The sequence below is a fragment of the Neoarius graeffei genome, chromosome 5, assembly GCF_027579695.1.
Source record: "Neoarius graeffei isolate fNeoGra1 chromosome 5, fNeoGra1.pri, whole genome shotgun sequence".
Taxonomy (NCBI): Eukaryota; Metazoa; Chordata; class Actinopteri; order Siluriformes; family Ariidae; genus Neoarius; species Neoarius graeffei.
In genome coordinates this window covers 26121778-26140335 of record NC_083573.1, presented here as the reverse complement: position 1 = coordinate 26140335, position 18558 = coordinate 26121778, and the positions used below count along the sequence as shown (strand labels likewise).

Below are 18558 nucleotides of genomic sequence, written 5' to 3'. Positions count from 1 at the left end.
GCTGACACATACAACCATTCATGGTCAACTTAGGCCAAGTTTACATTAGACCGTATCTGTCTCGTTTTCTTCGCGGATGCACTGTCCATTTACATTAAAACGCCTGGAAACACCGGGAAACGGGAATCCGCCAGGGTCCACGTATTCAATCCAGATCGTGTCTGGTCCGGTGCTGTGTAAACATTGAGAATACGCGGATACGCTGTGCTGAGCTCTAGCTGGCGTCGTCATTGGACAACGTCACTGTGACATCCACCTTCCTGATTCGCTGGCGTTGGTCATGTGACTCGACTGCTGAAAAACGGCGCGGACTTCCACCTTGTATCACCTTTCATTAAAGAGTATAAAAGTATGAAAATACTGCCCATTGTGTAGTTATGATTGTCTTTAGGCTTGCCATCCTTCCACTTGCAAGTGGTAAGTGATATGCACTGGGATCACACACACAGCGGCTCAGTCCCGAATCACTGCTCGTGCACTATACTCGTGCGCTCTGTGAGCTGCGCAGGGCCGGAGTGCGCACCCTCCAGAGGGCACTCGCTGTTCAGGGCGGAGTGATTTGGAGCGCAGGATGCCTGCGGAGCCGAGCGTATCCGTGTATTGGTGTTGCTGTGTGCACGCGAATCGTGTATTGGTGTTGCTCTGTGCACGCTAATCGTTTTAAAAACGTTAATCTGATGAGCCGCTGATACGGTCTAATGTAAACCCCACCTTAGAGTCACCAGTTAATCTAACCTGCATGTCTTTGGGGGAAACCAGAGCACCCGGAGGAAACGGGGAGAACATGCAAACTCCACACAGAAAGGCCCTCGCCAGCCACGGGGCTTGAACCCAGACCTTCTTGCTGTGAGGCAACAGTGCTAACCACTACGCCACCGTGCTGCCGCTTTTCAAAATTAAAGGAAATATTTAACAATGCACATTTGTATCACTTAAACCTTTTTAAACTTATTTATTACACTTTTAATCCTTTTATTAAAGTATTTTAACCTTTATGAAGTACCCTTTTAACCCATTTTAATAACAGTTTTAACCAAAGAAAGTATTTACAAATATGCTTTCTGTTTAACATCTATTTATTTTAATGTGTGGGGATTTTAACAGGGCTACACTGGGAAAACATACATTAGCATCTGCAAAATGCAGCCATAAAATTAAAAACACTGACAGGTAAAGTGAATTACATTGATTATGTTGTTACAATGACAGCTCTCAAGGGGTGGGATATATTAGGCAGCAAGAGAACAGTCAGTTCTCAAAGTTGATGTGTTGGAAGCAGGAAAAATGGGCAAGTGTAAGGATGAGTGACTTTGACAAGGGCCAAATTGTGAATGCTAGATGACTGGCTCTGTGCATCTCCAAAATGGCACATCTTGTGGGGTGTTCCCGGTATGCAGTGATTAGTACCTACCAAACATGGTCCAAGGAAGGACAACCAGAGAACCAGTGACAGGGTCATGGGTGTCAAAGGCTCATTGATTTGCATGGGGCATGAAGGCTAGTCTATGTGGAGCAATCCCACAGAAGAGCTACTGTAGTACAAACTGCTGAAAAAGTTAATGCTGACACCTTTCTGTTTTAGCCAGCATTAACTTTGTCAGAACACACCACAAGTTGTGCCATTTTGAAGATGCACAGACCCAGTCATTTCACCATCACAATTTGTCTCTTGTCAAAGTCACTACATCTTCTATTACAGTACCAAATCTCACCATAGTTTTGTGTTCCTCTTGAAAAAAAAATCCATCTAACTAGGCCCACTTTCTGAGGACATTACAACTGATAACCATCTTCCCTTCCACTGGACATTGAGGAGATGGGAACATCATTTTATACTATCCACAGGCTCTTGCATGTCAAAAGCCAGGTAGGGCAAGTATAATAATGTGCGTGTTTAGAGTGATATGGTATAGGTAGGGTGGACAGAAATTCTTTGACCCTCATCCTGGATTTCTACCACATATACCTAGAGCCTTCTTGTCTAGATGGGACCTTTCCAGTTTCTGATCTAACATTTTTTAAGCCTGTATAATTTAATCTATCTGTTGGTTTGGTTTTTCCATGTATTATGTTTGCTCTGGTTTTCCTGATTTTTTGCTCTGTTGGTTTGTCTCTTTTGGCTGTCAGTTCAGTTGGTATTTTGACCTTTGTGTAGATTCTGGCTTACTTTTTTGATGTATGTATGTATGTATGTATGTATTTATTTATTTATAATAAATAATTTATTTATTTACATTTCGACCTGCAGTCACCCCAGCTAATACAGCAGATATAGTGTTCTATTATGGGATTACACTGGTGTTTTTGTGCCATAGAGATTGAAAGCTCTACGAGCAAACATTATTTCAGGTAGACAGTGATGCACTGCAAGGATGCCATTTATATACAATAATTTCCTGCCTTATTGATTGATTGATTGATTGATGTGCATACATGTACTTCTGATTTATGGTCAAAAGGAGCAAGAAATCTCTCTCTTTCTCTCTCTCTTTTGGATGTATGTGGCATGCATGATGTTTATCCAGATGGATGATTTTCCATATTTAATTTAGCTATATAGTTAGACACATCCAGGAAAACCACTGCAAGAAGTGCTGTGAGGAGCAACACATTTGCTTTATCAAAGGAGAAGAGTAAGTCTGTAGTAATATAATTTTCTTACAAAGACTGGGAAACAGTTGTTCCACAAATGTATTGCAACATCACGTTCAAGTATTTTAGAATGGAATTTTTTCTGCTCATTTTGAAGTGACTCAATACAGAAAACAAGTGTTGTCAGGCAAAACAAACCTCACCCGGTCACATTTAAGATGAATATGAAGGAAAATATTGCAAAAAAACAATTTGGACCTTTTTGGTGACTTTGACCTTGATTTTGACCTTGTGTATGAACATACTTGGCCAATAAACATGGTTCTGATTCTGATTCTTTGCTGCTGTCAGCCAATCAGAACACACTGTACTGCTTACTGTTCTGCATGATTGTTACAATCTTACATTCTTACAGCATGATGACATAGTGGTTACCGCCTGTATATGAAGCAGTAGCCACAAAAACCTTGACCGGATGACCCCCAAAATGTTGGAGGTTCTATTTGAGACCGATGCCCATCTATCCTGAAAGTTTCATGAAGATTGGTCCAGCTGTTTTCCCATAATATCATTAAAAAAACAAACAAACAAAGAAACCCCACCGAAAACAATACCTCGCCCTCTGGTGGACTCCGTCAAAGGCGAGGTAATAAAGAATTTAGAACTCCTTAGAATTATTTAAAAAATAAACAGATATTTGGGTTTGAGAACAAAAGATGAATACAAGATGATAGAATTCCAACTTTCCTGTTTTCATTTACAATCCCAAATCAGAAGTTGGAAAACAGTGATTTCTAAATTTACTTTGAGTTGTATTTCATTACAGACAGTATGAACCTAAGATATTTCATGTTTTGTCTGATCAACTTCATTTCATTTGTTAATATACAAATGAAATTAATGAATTCCTGCATTTCAGGCCTGCAACACATTCCAAAAAATGTTGGGACAGGACAATTTAGGGCTACTAAGGATTATATGATTTGAAACAGGCAATGTCAACAGGTGATTGTAATCATGATTTAGCACAAGAAAAACCCAAAAACAATAAAGTCAACATTTGGTGTGAGATGACCCTTTGCTTTAAAAAAAAAAAAAATAGTAGTCTCAGGTACAATGAGTGAAGTTTTATAAGGAAATGAGCTGTAGGTTTTCCTGAGCATCTTGCAGAACCAGTCACAGTTCTTCTGGACACTTTGACTGTCACACTTGCTTCTTCATTTTGCACCAAAACCCAGTAGCCTTCATTATGTTTTCTTTTTTAATCTGAAAAGTGGTCTTGTGTGTAATATGCTGCTCAGATACAAGCATTTTTTTTCTGTAACATTTAATTTTGTGCTGGAAAATGAACATTTGGAACTCTAAAATGTTTTTGTACTGATTCAATTATGTAGAGGTCATAAAATAGAAATCTATCACAAAATTTGTATGAAAAAAAATAGGGTGCTTAAGACTTTTGTACAGTACTGTGTGTGTGTGTGTGTGTGTGTGTGTGTGTGTACATTAAGTGAATTACTTGAAATTACATGAAATATAATTTTAATTTGAAACTGCAATATGATGCCTTAAGGAGAAAAAGCATAAAACAAAAGGGGGTGATTACTTTCATGAGTGTCATAGCAAGAGGAATTTGAGAACATCATGTGCTATGGAGTGTGTGGAGTAATGGCTTTTGTACGGAGCATTAAATTAGACCCACAGGTGGCCATTCTAATATTATCTGGAGTTCAACTACAAAGCTTTGAGGCTTGGGCAAGAAGTGATAGATCACCTTGGCTTCTGTCAGAGGGAGAGATGCTAGATGTGTGTGTGTGTGTGTGTGTGTGTGAGAGAGAGAGAGAGAGAGAGAGAGATTTATTTGGATTCCTGCTGATATGTGGTGCAGACATAAATGTTCCGTTTATCACTATGAGCCTGGAGCAATCATAGAGGCTATTAGAGTAACCACAGGATACTGTGTGTGTGTGTGTGTGTGTGTGTGCGTGCACTTATGTGTATATATTTTAGAATATACTCTGTGTGGATAACTGTGTCTGTGTGATGTGTTTTTGCAGAGCTCCATGTATTCCCTGGCATTGAAATGTCTTATCAGCCTGTCTACCATCATCCTCCTTGGGCTCATCATCGCTTACCATGCTCGAGAGGTGCAGGTAAGAATATACACACTCTCACTCACACCAACATATGTATACGCATCCATGCTCGATCTACACTTGGGTTCAAGAATTAAAATTTACTCCCAAAAATGGATATTTTCATTGGTTATAGAAAAATAATGTATTTATGTGAAATAAAACTGGACAGGCCTTATTTGGCCAGATAGCAGTCCACTTATTGTCCATATCACTGCAGCAACTAGCAATGTAGTCATACATTTGCTGGATATAAATTGATACCAAAACCTTAGTGGTTCTGATTCTGTAATTTTGTGTTCACTTATCGAATGTCATGTGACACTCAGACTCAACATGGCTGTTATATTCCTTTAAAAGTTGCATGTGCTGTTAGTTTTTCACATTATTCAACACTTTTTTGCATATTCACAAATATTGTGAAAAAATATATATATATTTAATTCGCAAAAATTTCAAACATAAGAATATGTTGCTCCGAGAACACAGCAGAACCAGGGTAACAACCCAAAGACTCCAGAAGTGTCTTATTTAAGCGTCCCCTAACCCATTGGGGATGGCTTTACTTTAATTTGTAAATCATAAACCTTGTGTAATGTACACGACATAAATTGTGTGTTTTGGTAGGTTAGGATCTCTTTTGGGACTAAAATTTGAGCATGTCATAATGATCCACATCTTCATGAACACCATCCACCACACTTTCCCTCCCAACTCTTAACCAAGTTCACATCTTAAATCAGGCTTTGGTGAATCAGGGTCTGTGCACATCCTGAATCCTCCATACCATGATATGAACCCCCTTGAGTATTGACCAATACTCACTATGTCACCTCTAGACTGTGGAGGACCATGAGACTGCAGAGACCTGGAGCAATCAGTCCACCTCCTCTTGAGGACAGCCAGGCAAGAAGCCTCCACACCTGCAACAGAATTTGCCGGAGCTTCAATTCAGATTTTGGGAGATCAGCTATTCTCTGGCACAGAGGGGATTAAAGAAAAAGACAAGTTACTGAAAGTACGGGAAGAGTTTGGTTGGGCAAGACTGTAAGCACAGACCTGTGACATGCCAAGATTTTTCCTTTTCTGTCCACCAACACACCTGGCAGTTTTCTTCCCAAACGGCAGGGTTGTCTCTGCTGCCATGGCCATAAATCACGCAATGAAATACTCTAGTGCCACTTGTTCGACCAACTTCTTTGGTTTCTTTGGGTCATGCCTTAGCCACCATCTGTACAAGTCAAGAAGCCTCTGAGTGAAGACAAAGGACTGATCTCCTTCCTCCACAGTCAGATCCAGAAAGCACCTACAATGTCCTTTGGAAGTCAAGCCAAACTGCTCGAGCACAGCTGGGCTTCCCTGGTCAGCAGAGCTTGAATCTAAAGTCACTAGTCCTTGAGCCAGCCACACACTGAGGTCATATCATCAAAGATTTCTATGTATACCTCAACATCATTCTGGTATATCATCTGGGACAGGGCAAGGGAGCTCATTTGCGGTGCCACAGGGGACATGGAGGGTGTAATGCGGTTCCTGAGGAGGGCTCCATGCACAGCCAGGGCTTCCGTGATTTTGGCATATTCATGCTGTTACATACAGTGGTGCTTGAAAGTTTGTGAACCCTTTAGAGTTTTCTATATTTCTGCATAAATATGACTTAAAACATCATCAGATTTTCACACAAGTCCTAAAAGTAGATAAAGAGAACCCAGTTAAACAAATGAGACAAAAATATTAGACTTGGTCATTTATTTGTTGAGGAAAATGATCCAATGTTACATATCTGTCAGTGGCAAAAGTATGTGAACCTCTAGGATTAGCAGTTAATTTGAAGGTGAAATTAGAGTCAAGTGTTTTCAATCAATGGGATGACAATCACATGTGAGTGGGCATCCTGTTTTATTTAAAGAACAGGGCTCTATCAAAGTCTGATCTTCACAACACATGTTTGTGGAAGTGTATCATGGCACGAACGAAGGAGATTTCTGAGGACCTCAGAAAAAGTGTTGTTGATGCTCATCAGGCTGGAAAAGGTTACAAAACCATCTCTAAAGAGTTTGGACTCCACCAATCCACAGTCAGACAGATTGTGTACAAATGGAGGAAATTCAAGACCATTGTTACCCTCCCCAGTAGTGGTTGACCAACAAAGATCACTCCACGAGCAAGGCGTGTAATAGTCAGCGAGGTCAAAAAGGACCCCAGGGTAACTTCTAAGCAACTGAAGGCCTCTCTCACATTAGCTAATGTTAATGTTCATGAGTCCACCATCAGGAGAACACTGAACAACAATGGTGTGCATGGAAGGGTTGCAAGGAGAAAGCCAATGCTCTCCAAAAAGAACATTGCTGCTTGTCTGCAGTTTGCTAAAGATCACGTGGACAAGCCAGAAGGCTATTGGAAAAAATATTTTGTGGACGGATGAGACCAAAATAGAACTTTTTGGTTTAAACGAGAAGCGTTATGTTTGGAGAAAGGACAACACTGCATTCCAGCATAAGAACCTTATCCCATCTGTGAAACATAGTGGTGGTAGTATCATGGTTTGGGCCTGTTTTGCTGCATCTGGGCCAGGACAGCTTGCCATCATTGATGGAACAATGAATTCTGTATTATACCAGCGAATTCTAAAGGAAAATGTAAGGACATCTGTCCATGAACTGAATCTCAAGAGAAGGTGGGTCATGCAGCAAGACAATGACCCTAAGCACACAAGTTGTTCTACCAAAGAATGGTTAAAGAAGAATAAAGTTAATGTTTTGGAATGGCCAAGTAAAGTCCTGACCTTAAGCCAATCGAAATGTTGTGGAAGGACCTGAAGCGAGCAGTTCATGTGAGGAAACCCACCAACATCCCAGAGTTGAAGCTGTTCTGTATGGAGGAATGGACTAAAATTCCTCCAAGCCGGTGTGCAGGACTGATCAATAGTTACTGGAAGCATTTAGTTGCAGTTATTGCTGCACAAAGGGGTCACATCAGATACTGAAAGCAAAGGTTCACATACTTTTGCCACTGACAGATATGTAATATTGGATCATTTTCCTCAATAAATAAATAAATAACCAAGTATAATATTTTTGTCTCATTTGTTTAATTGGGTTCTCTTTATCTACTTTTATGACTTGTGTGAAAATCTGATGTTGTTTTAGGTCATATTTATGCAGAAATATAGAAAATTCTAAAGGGTTCACAAACTTTCAAGCACCACTGTCTCATCTCATCTCATTATCTCTAGCCGCTTTATCCTTCTACAGGGTCGCAGGCAAGCTGGAGCCTATCCCAGCTGACTATGGGCGAAAGGCGGGGTACACCCTGGACAAGTCGCCAGGTCATCACAGGGCTGACACATAGACACAGACAACCATTCACACTCACATTCACACCTACGGTCAATTTAGAGTCACCAGTTAACCTAACCTGCATGTCTTTGGACTGTGGGGGAAACCGGAGCACCCGGAGGAAACCCACGCGGACACGGGGAGAACATGCAAACTCCACACAGAAAGGCCCTCGCCGGCCCCGGGGCTCGAACCCAGGACCTTCTTGCTGTGAGGCGACAGCGCTAACCACCACACCACCGTGCCGCCCAAGCACCACTGTATGCATGTGAAAGAGATCCTCATGTTGCTGCTCCTGCAGGTTGATTAGTGACTGGATTATGTGGGCAAGATAACTCTTTCATGTTCAGATACTTTATACTCAGAGCAGCTCCAGGATTTTGGCACCAGTGTACCAATCTCTGTAGCAGACAGTCAGCAAGCAGTATGATAAAATTTAAAAGAAAAGTGCAGCTTTTCAGCTCACTTCTCTTACTCAGCTCATAGCCACACATATGCTCAGCTCAGAAAGAGTAAACTGAAATAGAGCAGTAGACATAAAATAGAAGTCTGCTTACTTTAGAACTCAGTGCTGATCAGTTCAAGCACAATATTTGATAAATATATTTGAAAAATTTGAGCTTTTTTGTTTCTCTGTTATTATTAGTATCTTCTGTACACAAATGTAGTGTTAATTCATGTTAATAGGCTGATAAACCAATTATAGGGTGCATTCCAGATTGAAACAAATTTGCACAGATGGAAAATTAACATGATTATCATGAATACAACTTTATGACTATGCAACATAATGTATTCTCAATATGTTAGGTCTTTATTAATTTTTTGTCTTCTTTTCTGTTGGATTTTATCACATGGAAATGAGCAAATTAGTTGTGTTATTTCTTTTTCTTGAATTGCCACTTTCATGCAACAAATGAAAACATAGTATACCCACAAAATATTATTTGCTTTGAGTCCATGACTTTTATTGCCTTATTTATTTATTTGCCTTAAAAGCATTTTAAAAGGATGGTCTAGATTCAGCTGAAAAATTAACACCACATTAAAGCTACTCAAGAAAAACATGGTAACCTCAGTGGTGTAAAGAATTTGCAGTTAATTTCACTAATCTGAACAGGCTAGAAAACAAGGTACATTGCCTTCCACGATTATTGGCACCCCTTGTAAAGATTAGTAAAAAAAAAAAATGGTTTAAAAAATCCACCTCTTGGTGAAGTCGCTTCATCTCACACTGCAAAAAAAAAAAAAGAAAAATCCAACTTTTAATTGAAATAAATTTATTCGAGATGAGAAAATCCCTCATCAAGAAATAATTATTTTCAACAAAAATACATGTGCCACTATTATTGGCACCCCTACATTTAACACTTTGTAATTAAATTAAATCCCTTTGCCAGTAAAACAGCACTGAGTCTTCTCCTATAACATTTTATAAGGATGGAGATACAGAACAGGGCATCTGAGACCATTCCTCTTTACACAATCTCTCCAGATCATCCAGGGTCCTTGGCCCTCTCTTGTGCTCTCTCCTCTTCAGCTCAGCCCACAGGTCTTCAATGAAGTTCAGGTAAGGGGACTGAGACGGCCATGGCAGAAGCTTGGTTCTGTGGTCAGTGAACTATTTTTGTGTTGATTTGGACATGTGCTTCAGATCACTGTCCTGCTGGAAGATCCAATGACAACCTAGCCAGATTTTGATTTAAAATGTCCTGGTGTTTCATGGAGTCTATGATGGCATGTACCTTAACAAGGTTTTCAGGGCCTCTGGAGGAAAAGCAGCCCCAAAACTTCCACCATATGTTACAGTTGGGATTGGGTTCTTTTCATTATAGCCATCCTTCTTTTTACACCAAACCCACTTTGAGTGTTTATTGCCAAAAAGCTCCATTTTTGTTTCACTGGACCATAGAACACAGTTCCAGTCAAAGTTGTAATAATAATAATAATAATAATTTCAATTTATATAGCGCCTTTCTTAAAACCCAAGGTCACTTACAATTATAGGAAAAAAAAAGTCCACCAAATAAAGGTCAGGATGTTATTCCAATGGTGTAGCAGCCACAATCCCACCCAAAGGCCCACACCACCAGCACAGCTGCCACGACGGCACCGGGCAACAACACTTGGAACACCACGCCGTGGATCCACAAAGCGAGCACAGACGCACCGCCACGCAGAGCGCTGGTATGTCCCAAACTACCTACACAGCCGCCGCGACGCCACTGAGCAACATCATTCGGAACATCACACCAAGCACTAAAGCACTGCTGCACAGAGCGCTGGACAACCACAATGTCAAAATGAGCAACAAGCTCACTTCAGTCCATAGTGAGGATCACAGGCATCACCCATGGTGAACCAAGGCCTGGAGGGAACCAACACCCAAAACTGGGTGCGGAGCTACACCACAACCGGTGGACAAAACACTCAAACAAAAACAAACATTAAACTACACAAACACAAAAAAGAAAAACAAAAGAGAAAATAAAATAAAAAGCTCCAGTGAGAAGCGGCAGCCAGAATGCGCACGGTGTACTCTCAACTGGAAATGGAAATGGAGGACTGTAGTAGCATTTCACAAACTTCAGGCCCTTATGTTTGTGGTAAACTGACAGAAAAGGCTTTTTTTCTGGCATATCTTACAAATAATCTGTTGGCATGGAGGTTGTGTCTGATGGTGGTTTTGGAGACTTGGAAACCACAAGATTTTACTTTTTCTTGTAATTCACCAACAGTAATCCTTGGGGATTTTTTTTTTTTTTTTTGCCTCTCTTACCCTCCTCCTCACTGTACGTGGGGGAAAAATTAACTTGGGTCTTCTTCCAGGTAAGATTGTAACAGTTCTAGTTGGAGTCCACTTTTTTATTATTGTCCTAAGAGTAGAAATGGACCTTTTCAGGCAAGTAGCTATTTTTTATACCCATTTTGGGTTGGAGTTTTCTCATTTTTTCAGTTTGAGATGAAGCAACTTCACCAAAAGGTGGATTTTTAAAAATTATTTTTACTAATCTTTACAAGGCGTGCTAGTAATCCTGGAGGGCACTGTAGGTAGGCACTGTAGCAGCTGAAGGCTCAGCTGCTCTGCCCCCTAGAAGTGGAAAGCTAAGCACCTCAATTTCTGTCTAAAACACAAACTACAAATTTGAAGCAGCAGGTTGCTTTAAAGTGCATATTCTGGACCAATTTCGGGGTTTTTTTTATATGAAAATATGTCCCTTTACACACTCATCCAGAAGGGTAATTTTGCACAAGGCCATCTGTCTACAGCAGAAAAAAATAAAATAACAAAACGCATCTGGAAAAATCCCAAGGGAGTCTGGAGCCAGATTTGTGACGTTATCTGTGGAAGCGCCAGCAGGTTGCGTGAGCTTTGCACAGTTTCAGTGCACAGCCTGTGTAGACCATGCGCTCCCATTTCTCTCTCATTGTCCGGTCTTTTGGAAAACGATGAGTACTAATCCCATCAAGATTGGTGTTGCTACACCCTCCTACGATACATCTGTTAACCATTTGAATAATTATGCAATAACGTTGAAGAAATTTGCAGAAACCCACCAGGTCGCTTTCTCATAAACAAACCAGCGCTGACGTAGGATTCAGAGGGAGGCGTCCCGCAGATGATGTCACGAAAATCAACGTTTCCCGGGAAATCCAAATGGCAAGTTTTTCAGAGGCGGACCAATTCACCTCAAATGGCTTGGTTTCAACTGAATTTTTCTGGTATTGCGCAAGGTAAAAAAATTGCACAAAATGCAAAATGTGACAGATATTTGACCAAAGTTTAATATAAAATAGGAGAATTACATTGATCTTGCTCCTGAATTTACTCGTGATATGCACTTTAAGCCTCACTCACAACCCGCCGTAAGTGTTTTGGATATGCACGGGTCGCAGGGTTTGGTAGCTCGCAGCTGTGCCGCAGGGTCGCGGTGAACCCGGGGTACAGTTTGGGGGAGGAGTACGGGCAAAGTACTTGTCAAGTACAGGTTGCACACCTGACTTCCTCGAGACATGGGAAAAATTGCGCCGTTAGCTCATGGAAAGCGTATATCTGACGCACGTGTTCAGTGTGTGGAGTGTGTGAGACTTGCATTTTACCAGTTTCCTGCGCTATGAGTTCAGGCCGCACTTGTGAAGCGTGTGTGATGCATGTGATTAGCACGTTATAATCACTCATAACTTGCGTGTGATACAAGCCAGGAGTGAGTATAAAACCAGCGTGTCTGCAGCATTCTGCATCTGTCTTTCGACTGAAGAACATTGGATAGTTTATGGGAAAAATTTAAACATTTTCAGTTTAAAGTTTAGAAAATGGGACCCAAGAAGAAGCGAGCAAAAGTGAAGTAACCCAGCCTGAAACAGCAGAGGGGGAGGAGGAGGAAGAATTTGATGATGATGATGGCAGCAGCACCGGCGAGCCCTGCATGGACAGGGAGGAGTATGCCTTCAAGCTGGCAGAAGGCACGCCAGAGGTATTTTCACAGGTAAATACACATGCTTTAAACATTCATTTCAGTATCTATATGCTTATGTAATTAATATTATATATGCTGATTTCATGTATGTTTCAGCTAACGACGCCCAGAAGTGAGGACACTGCAATCCCATCATTGCTGTCAGGCCATTGTGCCATGCTCAGTGATAAGGACAAGGCCATCCCGATACCCCGTCCCACCACGCAGCAGGAGTAGGAGCAGGACAATAGCTCGGAGTCAGAGTGTGTTTCAGTGCTCAAACTGCTGGGCTATTTAGTTGGGATTTTTTACAGTGAAAATGCGTTATTTCCTTATACTCATGTTTTATTATTTGACGTTTGCATGGTAAATTAACATATACTCAAATAAAAACAGCAAATGAGGTGGTCTTATTCCTTTCTACAATGCTACACGATCAGTTCCCCAATATATATGGGTCTGTCTCAGAAACTGGGTACTGTGGGGGTACCCCACTAAATATACTCACAGTCAATAAACTATACGGTTTTGAATGGTGACGTTGGTTTTAATTTGAAATAAAATTATAAAAGAAATAATACAGATAAAACTAAATGTTTTATGTGAATAGTCTATTCAGAATTTGGCAAAAATTCTGCAAATTTGTGGAAAAATGGCGGCTTGATCTGGGACATGATAAATGGTTGACGACATTGCATTCCCTTAAAAAGGTTGTAGTCCACTGAAAAGTCTACAGTTATCACTAATTGTATTTTAAGTTGTAACTTTATACACCTAAGGATTGGTGCGCTCACAGAATAATCATAACCGTAATAAAACATCATCCAAAATATTTGGTCACCATTGCAACTCCATTTTCCGCATACCCAAAACCAATACAATCGTGTGTTTTGATCTAAACGGAAAGCCTCAGGGTCAAGGTAGTAACTTAAACTTTTGGTGAGGTAGTAACTTAACCTCACCAAAAGTAGTAACTTAAAAATCACTGCGCCATATAAAAATTTAGTTATAAATCTGTGATTTTGTTTTTTAAAACAAAAGCTGAAAGTTAGGTATAGAATATGTTTCTTACAGAATATGTTACGATAGTAGCTGGTCTTGTATGAATTTCTGAGCTATAAAATGAGTTGTGGTCTATTTTTTACTGTAGCGTGTTATTTGTGTGCGGGGAAGGACACACATTAACAATTTGCATGTATAGAATGGAATTTTCCACTCCAACAGTTAGAAGTTGATCGTGCTTCCATTTGCGGTCTTTCTGTTACAAGAGTGATCTGGTCGGACATCACTGAAAAGGTGAGTTTTGACAGTTTTATTTTGTTTTAGTCTTGCAGTATAAGGGAATAGAATGTTTCTTTTTCATCTTACTTTCATATTTTGTAGTGTTTGCGTATTTTTGGCCAATATTTTGCAACCATGGTCAATTTAGATCGAACTTTTGATAGAATCTACGGCCAGTCATTTTGCCCCGCCCCCGCCTCGCGCTCCATCCGGTGCGGTAGTGATGTCCCGTTGCTCGCGCGCCGCAGCAGAGACCCGCGCGACCTTCAGCCGGTACAGTCGCTGTTCTTTTACCATTGCCGTTATTCTCATCTTTCTGGTCTGTTCTTGATTTTTCCATTGTGTCCTTTGATCGCCATATCAGATACCCAAAATGTATCATATTATTCCTATTTAAATGAATAATCAATTCAGTCATCATAACTTGGCATTTTTAACCCAGGTAATCAAAAAGAGGAAATTTATTCAATATTTTCACTCATCTGTGAAGGAGGAGCTTTAATTCTTCATGATGTAGTTATTTTATATGTAAATCAATTTTACAAAAGCATTTGAATTGTAATCAAAACATTTTTCCACAGTGGAGGCCAGATAAAGCAAGATACTATCTTTATTCTTATTAAACATGACAAAAAAACATTGTTAGGTAAATGCAAAAAAAAAAAAGTAAAATTAGAAAATTTATTTTTTGACCATAATGTCCCAAATGAGAGACCAGTTTCTGAGATGGACCCATATACCCAGAGTCTTGCCCCTCGTGTCGTGTGCAGGTTGCGTGCGCTGCATGCAGGTCGCGTGCACTGTGTGCAGGTCGTGTGCGCTGCGTGCACACCACACATAGGGGTAGAAAGTGAGATGTACTTCTGTCTTGCACACCACACAAACAGCAGGTGTGGATACTTGTATAGTATTTCTGAGGCATGTCACTCATACAATGACCGTGTGTCACTCATGCGTCTTACTGTCATCGCAAAAAGCCCCTACTAGCCGCGCTGCTGACTTGGTTCAGGCATACAAAAAGAGTACGGGTCCCGTACGTAGTGTATGTGTTCTTGATTTGTCGCAAGACCCATAGAATTTGCATGTGTAGGACCAAAAGTCTCCACAGGCAGTCTGTGACCTTCTACGGTGCTGAACACACGCAAGTGTCCCGCAAGCCTCAAGCACGGTTTTGCCAATTTTTTTTTTACCGTAGACCGCCCATAGCAGCATGTACGGCGGGTTGTGAGTGAGGCTTTAGGTCCCCTTTCTGTTGTCATTGCAAAGCTGGGTTTCAAAAACCACAACAGCGTTTACGGTTTCACTGTAAACCACCAACACAATGGCACATCCCACTGCATTAGATCCAGGCCACTTGCACAAATAAAGCCATTAATAGAGAAGCAAGTACTGTAGTAGAGAGAAAACATGGGCCCGACCTCCTGGCTAAGCTCTTTGAAAGGTATTTTCTGATACTACAAGAGTTCAGTGGAATCTATTCCCTTTTGGATCTTAGAAACCTAAATGTCTTCTTAAAACAACTCACATTTCTTCTGCTATGTATATGATGCAAGTGATGAACAAACACTATTGGTACAAAATCCAAAAGATGCATATTTCTACATTCCAATAGCTGTGGAATACAAACGGCTTCCTCCGTTTTAACATCATTCGAGTGACATATTAGTCCAGAGTATTTGCAAAGTGTGTGCAAGCCACCTTGGGGCCACTGAAATGCAATATCCAATACCAGTCAAACGTTTGGACACACTGTTAACAATGCTAAAATTAACATGAAGATTAACAGCATGCTTGGTTAGACAGAAGAAATTTCGACAGAAGAGGCATGACAGAAATTGGATGATAATCGGATAGAAAATAAAACAAAACAAAGTAGTGGCGTCCTGAGTCAATATCAATATCATGTTTGTCATTAAGAGATAAATTACCCCTCGAAGCTAGATGCCCATATAGTGAGATGCAGTGCAAAACACTACAGCTTGATGCAGCGACAATCTGTTCTTCCTGTGCCTCTTGAAATTAATACTTAATTTGCTAACTAATCATGCAAATAGTGCCTGGAACCAGCTAACAAATGTACTCTGCATGAGGCACAAATTCCTGTTTAAAAACCACCAATAAATTATAGAAGTTGTCAGCCACAATACTGTTGAAAAGTAATAGAGAAATAAATGTTAATTATTTTTTGCACTATTCCGCACTACCTCACCTTAACAGCTGCTAGTTTGTTTATACTGCTTATTTCATGTTTACCTGCTATACCTCAAGTGCCCTTGACTGTTTGTTTATTTGCACCAACTTACGTGTGTGTATGTATGTATATATGAGTGTTTAGTCTATGTCTAGTTCTTATCTAGAGTGTTTATACTGTTTATATTGTTTGTTTGAGTGTTTAAATTAAAAATGTTAATGTAAATGTTCTTTTTACAGTGCCTTGCAAAAGTATTCACCCCCTTGGCATTTTTCGGGTTTTGTTGCCTCACAACCTGGAATTAAAATGGATTGTTTGAGGGTTTGCATCATTTCATTTACAGAATATGCCTACAATTTTGAAGATGTGAATTTTTTTTTTATTTTGAAGCAAACAACAAATAGGACAAAATAACAGAAAACTTCAACGTGCATAACTATTCACCCCCCTAATGTCAGTACTTTGTAGAGCCACCTTTTGCGGCAATTATAGCTGCAATTCGCTTTGGATAAGTTTCTATGAGCTTGCCACATCTAGCCATTGGGATTTTTGCCCATTTCTCAAGGCAAAACTGCTCCAGCTCCTTCAAGTTGGATGGGTCCCACTGGTGAATAGCAATCTTCAAGTCTGACCACAGATTCTCAATTGGATTGAGGTCTGGGCTTTGACTAGGCCATTCCAACACATTTAAATGCTTCCCCTTAAACCACTCGAGTGTTGCTTTAGCAGTATGTTTAGGGTCATTGTCCTGCTGGAAGGTGAATGTCTGTCCCAGTCTCAAATCACTGGCAGACTGAAACAGATTTTACTCAAAAATATCGCTGTATTTAGCACCATCTATCTTTCCCTCGATTCTGACCAGTTTCCCAGTCCCTGCTGCTGAAAAAACATCCCCGCAGCATGTTGCTGCCACCACCATGTTTCACTGTGGGGATGGTGTTCTTGTGGTGATAAGATGTGTTGGGTTTGCACCAGACATAATGTTTTCCTTGGTGGCCGAAAAGTTCAATTTTAGTCTCATCTGACCAGAGCACCTTCCTCCATACATTTGGGGAGTCTCCCACATGCCTTTTGGCAAACTCAAAACATTCTTTCCTATTTTATCTTTAAGTAATGGCTTTTTTTCTGGCCACTCTTCCATAAAGCCCAGCTCTGTGGATGGTACGGCTTATTGTGGTCCTATGGACAGATACTCCAGTCTCTGCTGTGGAACTCTGCAGCTCCTTCAGGGTTACAGTGGTGCTTGAAAGTTTGTGAACCCTTTAGAATTTTCTATATTTCTGCATAAATATGACCTAAAACATCATCAGATTTTCACAAGTCCTAAAAGTAGATAAAGAGAACCCAGTTAAACAAATGAGACAAAAATATAATACTTGGTCATTTATTTATTGAGGAAAATAATCCAATATTACATATCTGTGAGTGGCAAAAGTATGTGAACCTCTAGGATTAGCAGTTAATTTGAAGGTGAAATTAGAGTCAGGTGTTTTCAATCAATGGGATAACAATCAGGTGTGAATGGGCACCCTGTTTTATTTAAAGAACAGGGATCTATCAAAGTCTGATCTTCACAACACGTTTGTGGAACTGTATCATGGCACGAACAAAGAAGATTTCTGAGGACCTCAGAAAAAGCATTGTTGATGCTCATCAGGCTGGAAAAGGTTACAAAATCATCTCTAAAGAGTCAGACAGATTGTGTACAAATGGAGGAAATTCAAGACCATTGTTACCCTCCCCAGGAGTGGTCGACCAACAAAGATCACTCCAAGAGCAAGGCATATAATAGTCGGCGAGGTCACAAAGGACCCCAGGGTAATTTCTAAGTAACTGAAGGCCTTTCTCACAATGGTTAATGTTCATGAGTCCACCATCAGGAGAACACTGAACAACAATGGTGTGCATGACAGAGTTGCAAGGAGAAAGCCACTGCTCTCCAAAAAGAGCATTGCTGCTCATCTGCAGCTTGCTAAAGATCACGTGGAAAAGCCAGAAGGCTATTGGAAAAATGTTTTGTGGATGAATGAGACCAAAATGGAACTTTTTGGTTTAAATGAGAAGCATTATGTTTGGAGAAAGGAAGACACTGCATTCCAGCATAAGAACCTTATCCCATCTGTGAAACATGGTGGTGGTAGTATCATGGTTTGGGCCTGTTTTGCTGCATCTGGGTCAGGATAGCTTGCCATCATTGATGGAACAATGAATTCTGAATTATACCAGCGAATTCTAAAGGAAAATGTCAGGACATCTGTCCATGAACTGAATTTCAAGAGAAGGTGGGTCATGCAGCAAGACAACGACCCTAAGCACACAAGTTATTCTACCAAAGAATGGTCAAAGAAGAATAAAGTTAATGTTTTGGAATGGCCAAGTCAAAGTCCTGACCTTAATCCAATCGAAATGTTGTGGAAGGACCTGAAGCGAGCAGTTCGTGTGAGGAAACCCACCAACATCCCAGAGTTGAAGCTGTTCTGTACGGAGGAATGGGCTAAAATTCGTCCAAGCCGGTGTGCAGGACTGATCAACAGTTACCAGAAACGTTTAGTTGCAATTATTGCTGC

General features: G+C 40.4%; 1 protein-coding gene across 1 annotated transcript in view; it reads left to right on the top strand.

Moving 5' to 3' along the window:
• Positions 1 to 18558, top strand: part of kcnn3 (potassium intermediate/small conductance calcium-activated channel, subfamily N, member 3) — a 260128-nt gene that overhangs the window by 57980 nt on the left and 183590 nt on the right. The window contains exon 3 of the mRNA XM_060920461.1: positions 4647 to 4742. Within this exon, the coding sequence (XP_060776444.1) occupies positions 4647 to 4742 (96 nt within the window). The remainder of the gene's footprint in view (positions 1 to 4646; positions 4743 to 18558) is intronic.